The 12,875-nt window shown below is 35.3% G+C and overlaps 2 protein-coding genes across 5 annotated transcripts in view; both read left to right on the top strand.

Annotated features, from left to right (window-relative positions):
- The window catches only part of LOC111407729, a 2,392-nt gene extending 524 nt beyond the window's left edge, over positions 1–1,868 (top strand). The window contains exons 1-4 of one of the 4 annotated variants that reach the window (XM_023037374.1): positions 120–139; positions 232–485; positions 586–797; positions 1,257–1,780. In XM_023037374.1, the coding sequence (XP_022893142.1) occupies positions 234–485; positions 586–797; positions 1,257–1,650 (858 nt within the window). In that variant the 5' untranslated portion in view covers positions 120–139; positions 232–233 and the 3' untranslated portion in view covers positions 1,651–1,780. The other 3 variants (XM_023037375.1, XM_023037373.1, XM_023037372.1) reach the window with 3 other exon arrangements.
- Positions 1,869–6,079: 4,211 nt separating this feature from the next.
- Positions 6,080–12,670, top strand: LOC111407728 (protein DECREASED SIZE EXCLUSION LIMIT 1). The gene is made up of 10 exons (XM_023037371.1): positions 6,080–6,701; positions 6,809–6,867; positions 6,968–7,058; positions 7,679–7,745; positions 8,843–8,925; positions 9,013–9,104; positions 9,435–9,541; positions 10,828–10,891; positions 12,018–12,185; positions 12,301–12,670. The coding sequence occupies exons 4-9, from the start codon at positions 7,681–7,683 to the stop codon at positions 12,120–12,122; spliced, it is 516 nt and encodes a 171-aa protein (XP_022893139.1). The 5' UTR covers positions 6,080–6,701; positions 6,809–6,867; positions 6,968–7,058; positions 7,679–7,680; the 3' UTR covers positions 12,123–12,185; positions 12,301–12,670.
- The last annotated feature ends 205 nt before the right edge of the window (positions 12,671–12,875 follow it).

Here is a 12,875-nt window from a genome sequence, read left to right as displayed (position 1 = left end):
GAGTATGTGATCTTTTTTCAGGAGTACATGCATACCTGGGATTGAGAGTGGATAATTTTAACTGAATAGCAGGTCTTAAATTTATTTGCCGAAAGTGACAACTATAATTTGGCAATTGACAAAATCGTTCTGCAAAATGGTGCCTACAGTCTCATATTTTTGGGAAAAATGACCAATAAATTCTCATACTTGGACAGGAAATATTGATTATATTCTGTTACATATTTTCAGCAATGTCTTGGAAAATCATAGTAGTCTTGTTGATTGGCTTTCTAGCATGGGCACGACAGGCCTTTTGGCCTCCACCTCCCCGTATTTGTGGTTCTCTAGGTGGTCCACCTGTCACAGCACCCCGAGTAAAGCTTAGAGATGGAAGATATTTGGCTTATAAAGAGCATGGAGTCCCCAAAGAAACAGCTAAATATAAGATTGTAATGGTTCATGGCTACACCGGTAGTCGACATGACGCTTCTTTTTCTACATCGGTATTATAATAACTGGTCATTAAATTAGTAAAATTTCTTGATTCATCAACTAAAATTTTGTGGTTGCTATATTGATTAGGTGTATCTTTTGACCTTTTAGGCATTAGTTGAAGAACTTGGGATATACATTGTTGCCTTTGACAGACCAGGCTATGGAGAGAGCAATCCGGATCCGAAACGAACTATAAAGAGCACAGCTTTAGATATAGAAGAGCTTGGTGAACAATTACAACTTGGTGCCAGATTTCATGTCATGGGGATTTCTATGGGAGGACTGGTTGTCTGGGGCTGCCTCAAGTACATTCCTCACAGGTACTGTGTAGGTAAATCGATTATGATCGAGCTTCTGGTATTTGCAAAGATTTACAGTTTAGGATGCTGAGGAAATTGGAGAAAACAAAGAACGTTGATTTACATGGACAGATACATAGTTACTATAATAACTAATAAGAAAAAATAACGTCATTGGTATGTTTGGTGAGACGGCAGAGAACAATATCAATGGGGAAAAAATCGAATTTTGTTTATCATATGGTAGTGTTTACTAAATAAACATGCGCTTTGGGAAAAATAACGTCTCCTGAGGATAGATAGTACACCATGTTGCTTTTGGGTTTGTTCCACGTTCACTGACAAATATGGAAATTGCCGTAATTAAGTTACAGGAGGTTAAAACTTTAAGACATAATTCAAATTTGTTAGTAAAATTTTTATGACACCTCAAACTCGTCACCTTTTCTTTTAGTTTCTTTAATTCTTATATGCTGGCAGGTTGGCTGGAGCAGCATTGGTTGCTCCAGTTATCAATTACTGGTGGTCTAGTTTTCCTGCAAACTTATCTTCAGAAGCATACAATCTACAGCCCTTGGAGGACCAGTGGGCACTTCGAGTGGCACACTATACGCCATGGCTCGTATACTGGTGGAACACTCAGATATGGTTTCCTGCTTCTAGTGCTACGGCTGGAAAACCTAATCTTTCGGCCCCTGATTTGAAAATTGTTTCCAAAATAGCTGGAAGAATGACCAAAAAGGTACTGATTTTGTTGTTGTTGTTGCAGTACATTGGCGAATGCGCATTATATACCAAGATATATTCTTCAAAATGCTTCAAAACTGAGCAGTGCTTGTGTATAGGAATATGCGACTCAGCAAGGAGTATTTGAGTCCTTTCATCGTGACATGATGATCGGGTTTGGGCATTGGGAATTCGATCCTATGGATCTTGAGAACTGTTGACACATAAAAATTCAGACCAAATCGAACAGCCCAAAGAATAAAGCCCAATTGAAGGATCCCCAAATCAGATAGCCCAAAGAACGAAGTCCAATCAAACGAATTAGGGTGAAGGCCCAAATAAGGGGCCCAAGAATGCGGTGACGCCATCGCCCAAGTTTGCCAGTCGCCCAGAATCTGAACGAATGGGGTGTCATATGGTCGCCCAGAGCTGTTATTCCACTCTCACCCAAACCTTCAAGTCGCCCAAGGTATCAACAAATATAACGCATCGTGGTTATTAAATAATGCAGTTATCAAGGCAGTTGTTAAAGTAGCATTATCACGTTCCACGACTCAAGGAATTTAATCGAAAGCGGTTGAACGATGAAAGATAATGGCAGCAGTTAAGAGGCAGTTTCATGACAAAATGGCCACTACAAAGAAAGTGGGAAGTTATAGGACGATCAAGCAGTTTTCAGGGTAGTTAATCACAAAGAGATCGTCTAGGAGGTATAAAAGGGAGAAAGGACGAAGAAGCAAAGGACCGAATCCAAAACCCTCGAACAGAGAATATGTAATTTTCATTTCCTTAGCTTTTAGACTTAAACATTTTTCTGTAACTCGTGTGCTTGCGCCCCTTGGAGGCACGTTGTTTTTCATTCCCAATTGTAAAGTCCATCGCCAATAAAAGAATACCCCTTTTTGGGACTTTGTCTCAAGAGGTTTCGTCCCTTACACAATCGTCTGACCCTTTTTAATTGTTAACGACTTAACCCGCGCGAAACAATTTGGCACGTCCTATGGGACAGTGGTGTTAGGTGTTGAAAATACAAAAGGTGAAACAATATGCCTCAGAGATCCGACAAGGAAGGAGCAAGTCAGGGAGGAATCCAGTCTGTAATCGAGCGATATGAGGAGCAGCATGCCTCTCCACGAACAGATGGACAAAATCAGAGCAGTAACAGTCATTACGAACCAATGACGGAGTTGAGTCCTCGAACCATGCGTGCATTGCTTGGAGAACTCACGCAAGACATCGTTGAACAGGTAAATCTTCGAAGTATTCATAATATGGAAAGATTTACACAAAATGGAAACGCACACTATGACAATATGGCCAAACAGCTAAAGACGTTAAACGAAACAATGAATAAGTTAGTAGGCCAGATATGTCAACCGGCTATACCTCTTACAAACCACTTTCAAACTAGGACAATTGTGGGACATAATCCCTCTGTCCTAAATCCGAATCAAGGGGTGGAGTTGCTTTCTGGTCCCTCTACTTCAAACCAAGGAGGTACTACAGTGCCAAATCAAAATAATGGTAGTGGCATGCCTCATGATATTAATCTTAATTCCATATATTTCCACCCGAACCAATTGAAGATATTAAAATTTCACATCGAATAAAGATAAAAATATAGAGCAGCTTATAAAATTTTAGGTTGCTTTTTTTAACTCTCGTTTGGCCTTCATTCTTTTCAAATTTTAATGATTGAAATAGTGTTTTTCAAAAAAATGTGTAGTTAAAAAAGAACGAAATATTTTTCATTTGCGTGTAATATTATTTTATGTAAGATTGTATGATTGAAAATAAGAGAGGAAAAAAAAATGAGAGTGAGAATGGGAGCAAAAAATAAAATAAAAAAATTGAGAATTAAAATAATACGATTGATCCTTATAAGAGGGAATCCCCAAGTCTTGATGAAAGAAGCCTCTGGGCTCTCAGTAGATCAGAATTCCCAGAAACCAAACAAGGAAGAAATTAGCAATTATCAATTTATTTATAAGAAAAAATCTATCACATTATCTACATTTTATAGCCTGTTTGGTACCCAATTTTTTTAAAATATATTTTTTTCTTTTTATTTTTCAACCACATATTTTTTATTAAAATAATATTGCACATAAATTTAAAATATTTCCTCCATTTTCAAATATTTTTTATCAATTTACGATGTCCAGGCTAACGGTAATGGACCTAATTATGGTAATTTTGTTGCCAATCAAGGACCAAACATTAGACCTCATGCAAATCAACTGGTTAACCAGCCTGTAGGAATTCCATATGATCTCAATGTCATGTTGAGGAACCAGATCATGGAAATCGTGCAGGATCAGATGGCCTTTGGGGTGCATCCTGTCATTAGGCCGACATACACAAAGTCATATCCCGATTGGGAGACCAAGCATATCCATGGCCTAGAGGGTATAAAGTGCTAGAATTCTCACTGTTTACTGGTTTAGGAGAGGTGTCTACTCTAGAACACATAGGGCGATTCACGTTGCAAAGTGGTGATGTAACCGATTACCATAAAATGAGACTTTTCCCTAATTCGTTAACAGGGGTAGCTTTCTCCTTGTTCATCAATTTGCCAGCAAACTCTGTTCAAACATGGCAACAACTGGAACAGTTGTTTCATGCTCAGTTTTATAAAACTGAATCTGAAGTCACTTTGGTTGATTTGGCGAATCTACGTCAAATGCCAAATGAATGGGCAGAAAGTTTTCTCCAAAGGTTCAAAACAGCAAGAAGCAAGTGTTTTGTACCTCTGCCCGAAAAAGAATTTGTCAAGATCGCACAAGGTTGCTTGAGCTTTGATTTAAAAAAGAAGTTCCAGGACAAGAAATTTCCAGACCTTTTCTAGTTGAGTGCAAATGTGATTAGGTATGAGCGACTAGTAAAGGGACTTATTACAGAGACCCAAATTTTGACGTTCATACCATCGATGACGAATCATACGATCAGGCCGAAATGTGTTTGGCCGAATTAGTAAAAGGGGATACCTATACTTGTCCCATAATGGCCAAGCCTAGACCATCGGGTAAAGATGAGCCCATAAAGGATGGAAACATAAAGGCTAGAACGTTCTCGTTCGATGTGACCAAAGCTGACCTTATATTCGATAAATTATATAGGGATAAGACCTTATATTCGATAAATTATATAGGGATAAGCAAATAAAGTTGAGGGATAAGCACAAATTGCCAAACCCTGAACAAATAAAGGGTAAAAAATATTGTAAGTGGCATAATGCATGGTCACATTTGACTAACAATTGCTTGGTTTTCCGTCACGTATTGCAGGATGCTATTGAATCAGGACGAATTACGTTCGACGATAAGAAAAAGATGGCAGTGGACGAGAATCCTTTCCCACAGCCACTTGGGGTAAATATGGTAACGTCTGGGTTCAAGAACAAGTTGCCAAAATTCAAGTTGGTCATAGACGATGGAGAAGAAGACACTAAAACACATCCCAGTGTCTTCGAACAAGTCAAAGGGAAAGAACCAAAAAAGGACGAAAACGTCCTGTGTGCAAGGTGTAAAAGGGAAGTAAATGGAGACACGGAGAAACCAGGGACATGGCAGCATCCTCATCGCCCTGCCTTCTTCCCAAACATTCAGCCTGAGATAATCATGTTTTAATGCCTTTAAGTTAATCATTGTTATCATACATTCTCTGACACACAACACACCTCGGACATGTCCCCAGTATGTCCATGTTCTATTTTTCCAAAAAATCACGTGTTGGCGTGTCATGTCCGTGTTGCGTGCACATAGCACATGATACTTTGATCTGTTGTTGGATCTGCTTCATTTAGCACTAAGAGCGACAATACTTCAGTAAATTTTTGTCCTTCTTTGGCGCATCTTCCTTCCTATGAACATTGCCAAGTTTTAAATAAAAAACGTCACAGTGCTTCAACCTTGTTCTTTTCTAGAAGGCACCACTTTAGTAGTTCAACGAGTTAAGAAATGAATGTCTTCAAGTGATGAACAATTGCTAAAAATGCTGGAAATTTTGATAATGCCTATTAGAAATAGTTAATTGCTTCCTTCCTATGTACACTGAGCTCTAGGTGCCATGTACTTAATGAAAAAAGATTTTGTTTATTGAACGTAAATATGTTATATTTGCATAACACTACAAAATTACCAAATTTATTCTATGAAAATAAATTGTAGAAGACTAGAATTATAATTTAATTTCATCATCCACAGTTAAAATAACTTGGAAAATTACATCTAATGAAATATGCTAAAGTATAGTTTCAGGAAAAAAAGGTTACCCATAATCATTATTATATATGGTAACTGTGTGACATGGACCAAAGTTGATGCTAGTAATTTTTTAATCTTTGAGTTACAGTATCAGTTCCGCAGTGGTGATAGAAGCAAAAATACTTTGGTGGCCCTAAATTTCTTCAAATGTCAAATCTCCATGAGAAAGCTTTTAGTTGCCACCTCTTGCCTTTTAGTTTATGACCATTTTCTTAATTGGGTTTCAATACAAGCCCCTGTTCGACGACACTTTTTTTTTTTTTTTGTGGCAGGGGGCAGGGTGGGGGGAATGAGTTTTGGAATACTGATTTCTTGTAGAATGTATGGTTAAAAGTATGGAAGATTCTGGGTTTACGTGCAAAATATTTTATTGTGAGAATTTGTTGTTGAAAATAAGTTTGAGAAAAAAGAGTTACATTTTAATGGTTGTCCAACAGCCAACAGGGGCTAAATTCTCATCCCAAGTTCTTAATTTTGTTTAATGGCCATAAGACAAGAAATTGAATGGTGTGCAATTTTTGTAGCTACTTTAAGAAACAAATAACATCTGTTTGACTAGATGCATTGGATTTGGTTAAGCAATTCTAGTGTACCTTTCTGGTAAGATAATCTGCTAGATTTTATTTTGGCACATTCATGCTTAACTGTCCTCCAGCCATAATTTAGTATTCTTGTAATCCCTTGTTTGAGCAGGTAAAGTTCGACATCTATAGAGGTATCTTAAGATAATTTTTTGTTTACAGGAACCCATTAATTTCAATTAAAACAAATTCTTACCACTTCTGCAAGCTTTCATTGTTAAGCAAGCAGTCTGCTAAAATTAAACAATCTGAAGTCCTGAAGAATAATCAGGACGTGGAGGACAGGAAAGACTCTAAAGACAGTGAAAGCTTTCTGGGAAGTCAATCGGAAAGCTCAACACAAGTTGAAGGAGGTTATATGATTGATTTATGTTTTAGATTTTTGTAAGCTTATTTGTATTTTCATAAACATAATTTGGTGGATGTTCATCATCTTGATTAATGGACATATTTTTATCAGGCGATGATCAAATTGAAGGACCCAAATATGTTGCTGTTGCTGGGGAAGACACTTCTGTGGTTAGTGTAGCCTATATGACAATGCATATTTCATTATTGAGGTTGTTTCAGTTGAAATTGCACTAAAAAAACAACCATGTATTTGTATTTATATGGGTAGGTCGAGATTTGGGATCTCAATGCAGCAGAAAGGCTTATACAATTGCCTCATTGTTCTGTTGGCTCCTTGAATCAGTCTACAAAGGCAAGAGGTTCGTGTTTTATATATTTTCCTGTTCTCAAGAAGTTATATAACCTTGATTTATGTAACTATGTTTATGCACTCGACATATCCTGTACAACTACTTTAGAGATTAAAGAGCCATATTTTACATTTTTCAACTCACTCGTTTGCATGGGATGAAAATCTCATGCGTGGTCGAATGAGAGAAAGAAATGAGGAACCCTGTTATGGTTTTCAATCTATAGCCACTAAACTAGAGCCTCCCAAAATGACCTATTATGTTCATTGTAACTTTGAAAAGATCAAAATTGCTAGACTACTAGTTATTACTTCAACTAAAACGAAGAATGTAAACTGTCCGAAGAAAGCTAATGGTGAATTTTCCCCTCATTTTGATTAATGAAGAGTGAATCCTTTTTTGTGGAAATAACCCAATTATGTGCTTTATCAGAATGTTTCAGATTCTACTTTTCCTCTCTGTTGGAAATGTATTTCTTTAAAATTCTCTGTCTATTGGTCACTTTCTGGTTTTTGTCTCTGTTAGCTTTAGTAGAGTTCAAGTATGATGTGGTGGTACCTAATCTTCCATACTCGCTTCTTGTTTACACAGAAAAATTGATCCCTTATTTATTTGTTGTTTTTCCCCAGGAATGTGCTTGGCAGTTCAAGTTTTTTTACCTTCTGAATCACAGGGACATCTAAATGTTTTATCTGGGTCAGTATACAGAGATGTCAATAGTATATCAACATTCTTACTACCAACGGATTCTCTATTTTCTGTAATTTCAATCTAGTTGTGATTGAATATGCTTAGGGAGCGAATTTTGCATTTCCTGGATTTTGACTTAGTTTACATGCAGTTACCATGGAACTTAGATTCCTCAAAGTTGTGTGCTTCATTTTCTGTGTGTTATCTTTGTCGTTGTATGCCTCACATGCCCGAAGCTTGGAATCTGAGAAAACCAATACTTTTACGCAGCATTTAGTATGCTTGATGAACATTTCTTGTTTTTTGAATTTCAAGGATAAATTATTTGATAGAAACCGTCTAGCTTGTTTGTCCTAAGACAGGAATAAGAAAAAATAACAAGATCTTGATTTTTTTCATTCACCTGACACGGTTGTAACCGAAAAGAAAAACAGCCATGTTAGACATTTTCTCAAATGTAGCTCAAGAGATTGTGCATTCTATACCAAATATGTCTAATATATAAATCCTAGGGGCAGAGCTAGAGGGGGGTTTAAAAAAAATTTAGGCTGGGCTAATATGTAAAATTAAAATTTCCAAATAAAAAGTTCGTATTTTCAAATAATTTTTTTTTTCTTGGGGTGGGGTGTTCATCCTGGGAAACACCGATCAATCCCATCTTCCTGTTACCTTAAGGTCAGTAGCTCTTGTTGTCTGTCATGATCTAAATCAAAATTACTTGCAGAGATGTTGGACAATCTCATTTTGCCAAAATACATACCCCATTCTTGAATTTCTTTATCTACTCAAGTATTTGATTTTTAAGGGGAGAGGAGGAGAAAGAAAAGTTAGAAATTGTAAACAGTTTGAACAGTTTCACTTACATGACTGCTAAGATATTTTAGCTCTTCCTCAATACAATTGCATGTTTGTGTTTTGTCATGGCTATTTTGTCAAGTTTTGGTTTCTGGTATAGTTTCAAAGACGATGGAAGAAATAATGCTCAATGTATTGCTTTTTGTAAAGAACTACACATGAAATGGATATATGTTAAACTTGCATAGCATCATTTCTTCAAGTATTAGTATAAATTTTGCTTAACATTTTTTCCTTTAATTTCATAGTTATGAGGATGGATCCATGGTTTGGTGGGATTTAAGGAATCCAGCCTTGCCATTGACTTCTGTCAAATTTCATTCTGAACCAGGTGTGATGTTGCCAGCATGGTTTTCTAGACAATAATTTTCTTATCTTGTCTTTTAAATTTTCACGAAAATTGCTGCTTTTTCTGCAGTTCTAAGCTCATGTGTAGATAATTCATGCAGAGGAGGGGTCTCTGGAGCTGCCGATGACAAAGTCATAATATTTACTTTGGTTCCTTCAATGGTAATTATAACTTAAAGCATCTTCTATCCAATTTTTAAGTAATTATCAATGCTAAAAGCGTATTACAGCAAAAACAGAGAACTTTCATGTTCACGGCAAAAATGTCAGCATTTAGCTTGTCAAATGATATCGGTTTCATTTAGAAATAAGGTCCTTACTAATTGACTGAGTGCATGCCAATTTGGTTTTGCAGCGAAGAGAGAGCATTTGGTTGATAATGATTTTATGTGAAGAATTAATTCCTAAAAGTCACAGTTGCTCTTCAAAGAATTCTACTTTATTGCATTATTGGTAACTTCTCCCGGAAATTATGTTGTTTTTTGCACTCAGGGTTCTTGTTTGGTTAAGAAAGAAATTATTTTGGAGAGACCTGGCATAGCAGGAGTTTCGATCCGGCCAGATGGAAAAATTATTGCAACTGCTGGCTGGGACCACAGGTTAGTGATAAGATCTCTCTCTCTCTCTCTCGGGGTGTGTGTATCAAATGGCCTTCTTATGTAGTATAGGATGCTCGAGTTTAGTTGATAACAAGTGCTAAATAGTATATTTTTTGTGAAGACGTTGATTTAGAATTTAGAATTTTACTGTTAGTGAAATTACAAGCAAGGAGGGAAGTGTTTCCTTCATCATTTATGCTGCCACAATATATTTATGATGGTCACTACCTGTATAATGAGTAGAAGGTTCGCGATTTTTTGGGATTTTTTATTTCTTGTCTTTCTGTAGTTTAAGGGTTAAATTAATCAATGACCACCCAACTATATGCTTGGTGTCACCACCACTCAATTTGATTTTGTTTTATCCTGTCCATCCAATTTTATACTTAGTGTCGCTATAACCACCCAATTTTATTTTATTTCACTATAGCTGCCCAATTTCATATAATTTTTCATCATGGTTACCCAATTTTTTTCACCATTTTCACTAATTTTAAAAAGGGTAAAATAGTAATTTTGCATTATATATATAAAAAAATCAAATAAAAACTTATTTTAAAAAAATAAAATGAAAACTTATTTAAAAAAGTTTACTTAAAAATATAAAATAAAAACGTACTTTAAAAAAATTTACTTAGAAAAACAAAATAAAATCTCATTTAAAAAAACGTTTTTAAAATAAAACAAAAACTTATTCTTTAAAAGAAAGAAAGTTACTCAGAAAAATAACATAAAATAAAAAGTTATTTAAAAATAAATCAAAAACTTATTTTAAAAAAAAAGTTGTTTACAAAAATAAAATAAAATAAAAACATATTTAAAAAAAATTAATTTTTTTTATATATATAATACAAAGTTACCGTTTTACCCTTTTTAAAATTAGTGAAAATGATGAAAAGAAATTAGATGGCTATGGTGAAACAAAATCAAATTGGGTGATCATAGTGACACTAAGTATAAAGTTGGGTGTCCATTGATGGATTTAACTCATAGTTTAAAGTTCAGCTTGTTATTCTTGAAAGTTAGTCTCTTTTTCTTTTTGTTACAATGTCTTGAAACGGAGGGGGTAACCCTCCCTCCCCTGAGACTTAAAAATCATACCACCACTTGTTGAGAGATTGAAGCCTTAACCACCTGGCCAGCCTGTAGTCAACATTTTGCATCTTCATATTTGTCATGGAAAATAAATGTGCATTCATTCTCAGCGAATTTGCTAAATGATCAATTTGTTGGATAAGTTGTTTTGCAACTGTCGCAATACAATTTTTTTTATCATGTGGTGACAGGGTGAGGATATACGACTATCGCAAAGGAAATGCTTTGGCCATATTGAAATATCATCGTGCCTTGGTATGTTGTGATTTCTAATTGGCGGTTTAAAATTAATTAAACATTGAAACCTATATTGAATATGTTCCTAATGATTTATGTTTTCCTTAATTTTTATATAAAACCATTAATTTGCAAAGTGAATTCATATTTCTGTATTTGAGTAGTGTGTGAAAGGGTATATATGTGTCTCTATATCTATTTTGTGTTTTTTTTTTTTTTTGGCCTTAGCTGGCCTGGAATAATTAATTTTTGACATGATCTTTCTATTAAAATTGAGATCCAAATTTTGTTGCTGCTGGGTTCATGAATGCAAATGCTGTTCAGTTGATAATTGATCACATCTTTGTGTTTTTTAAGAGCAAGTACTTTCATTATCATGAAGACTCTGAGATTAACTTGGTTTCAAGATGTATCTATTTTAGCACCACCATATTGCAGACACGAGCCCATGATTTTCTTTCTGTAGAATCTGTTGTAAAATATCTAAGTTACTATGTCTATCACACTGTAAGTGCAGGACAAAATATTTGGCAACATGTTCAGTATACCATTTATCTGACTTATAAATATGGTGTTTTTGTAATAGAAAAGTTTATAGAAAGGAGCAAAAACAATTATTATATAAATAGCAAAAATCCTCCCTTAATATATTTAACTACTACTTCATTGAGCAGCAATACTCTTTTGAACTTGTTGGGAAGGGAAACCAACTTACGCCCTAGTCAAGCTGGTCTTTGTCTTAACATTTTCAAACTATACTTCCAACAAATCTCAGAAAAACCCAATCTTGTGCCTGCCCTTGGAATGAATGGCACACTAACTATCATAGGTCCTTTTTAGAATATTCAAGAAATTTTGTTCATATGTAAACTCAGATTTGCTTGCCTACGGTTTTGGGTTATTTCGGAATAAAAAACATAAAAATTAATTTGATGAGAATGGTGTGCAATCCTGCACCATGCTTCAAAATGACATCAACTAAGCAATACTGAGTGATTTCTTTTTTTAAAACCCTGATATGTGATGTCTGCATCTAGTTGGCGAATGTTTGTATTCCTCCACCTTTCTGTTTGTAAAACTTTTATCCATAGTCAGAGAATGACAGGTGATTATATGTTTGAAACATTTTTCCCTGGTTTTGCAGTGTACTGCTGTCTCATTCTCAGATGATAGCAAACTGATGGCATCATCTTCAGAAGACACTACCGTGGCGCTATGGGAACTTTATCCTCCTCAAAACATGACCTGATTCATGAACCCCATTATAATTAGTACAAAACTGTTACCCATCGTATAGGTTCTAAACTACTCGGTACATGCTAAATAATCTTCCCGTGTGCTTTTAAATTATGTGACTTACAATTTTGGAAAGCAACGTTTAACTGATTTTGAGTTTACTTAATATTTTTATCTTGTTTACTTTCCAGGGGGTGCAAGTGCTCAGGTCCTATTACATACACAACAGCATATCAGTTTATGCCTCAAATATAAAGCGAAGAGAAAATCAATCAACTCGAGGTCATACATTTTGCATCAAGAAACTGGGTCCTACACTGACCACCCTTGGTATTTTCGAGTAAATCTCGTGCACACTTGTTTCTGTGCATCTGTGTGTGTTAAATCTTCGCGTTTACAATTTTTGTACATATGCTCTAATAGATCAAAAGATATATATAAGGACCCTGACCCTGTCAAGAATGAGGAGATGTCCCCTATTTCTATTTATGGACGAGACATCTATATTTCGTGATCCATCAAGACAGGAAGAAATTGATTTCTACAACTCTTACCAACCAATCATTTCTATTTACTTGATAGATTGTACTCTTAAATTCTAGATGGTGATTGAGTAGTAACTTTTATATCGATAACACCCAAGCATCGGAGTATTATCAATAATTAATTGAAATTAATTAACATATTCACATGTTAAACCACCCTCTGAAAAAATATTTACAATAATTACGCATGTCGTGTGATCTAAAGCCATGCCTCCATGGAG

Source organism: Olea europaea, chromosome 13 (assembly GCF_002742605.1).
Source record: "Olea europaea var. sylvestris chromosome 13, O_europaea_v1, whole genome shotgun sequence".
Lineage (NCBI taxonomy): Eukaryota > Viridiplantae > Streptophyta > Magnoliopsida > Lamiales > Oleaceae > Olea > Olea europaea.
Note: the sequence above shows the minus strand (reverse complement) of the source record. Positions and strands in the feature narration are given on the sequence as shown.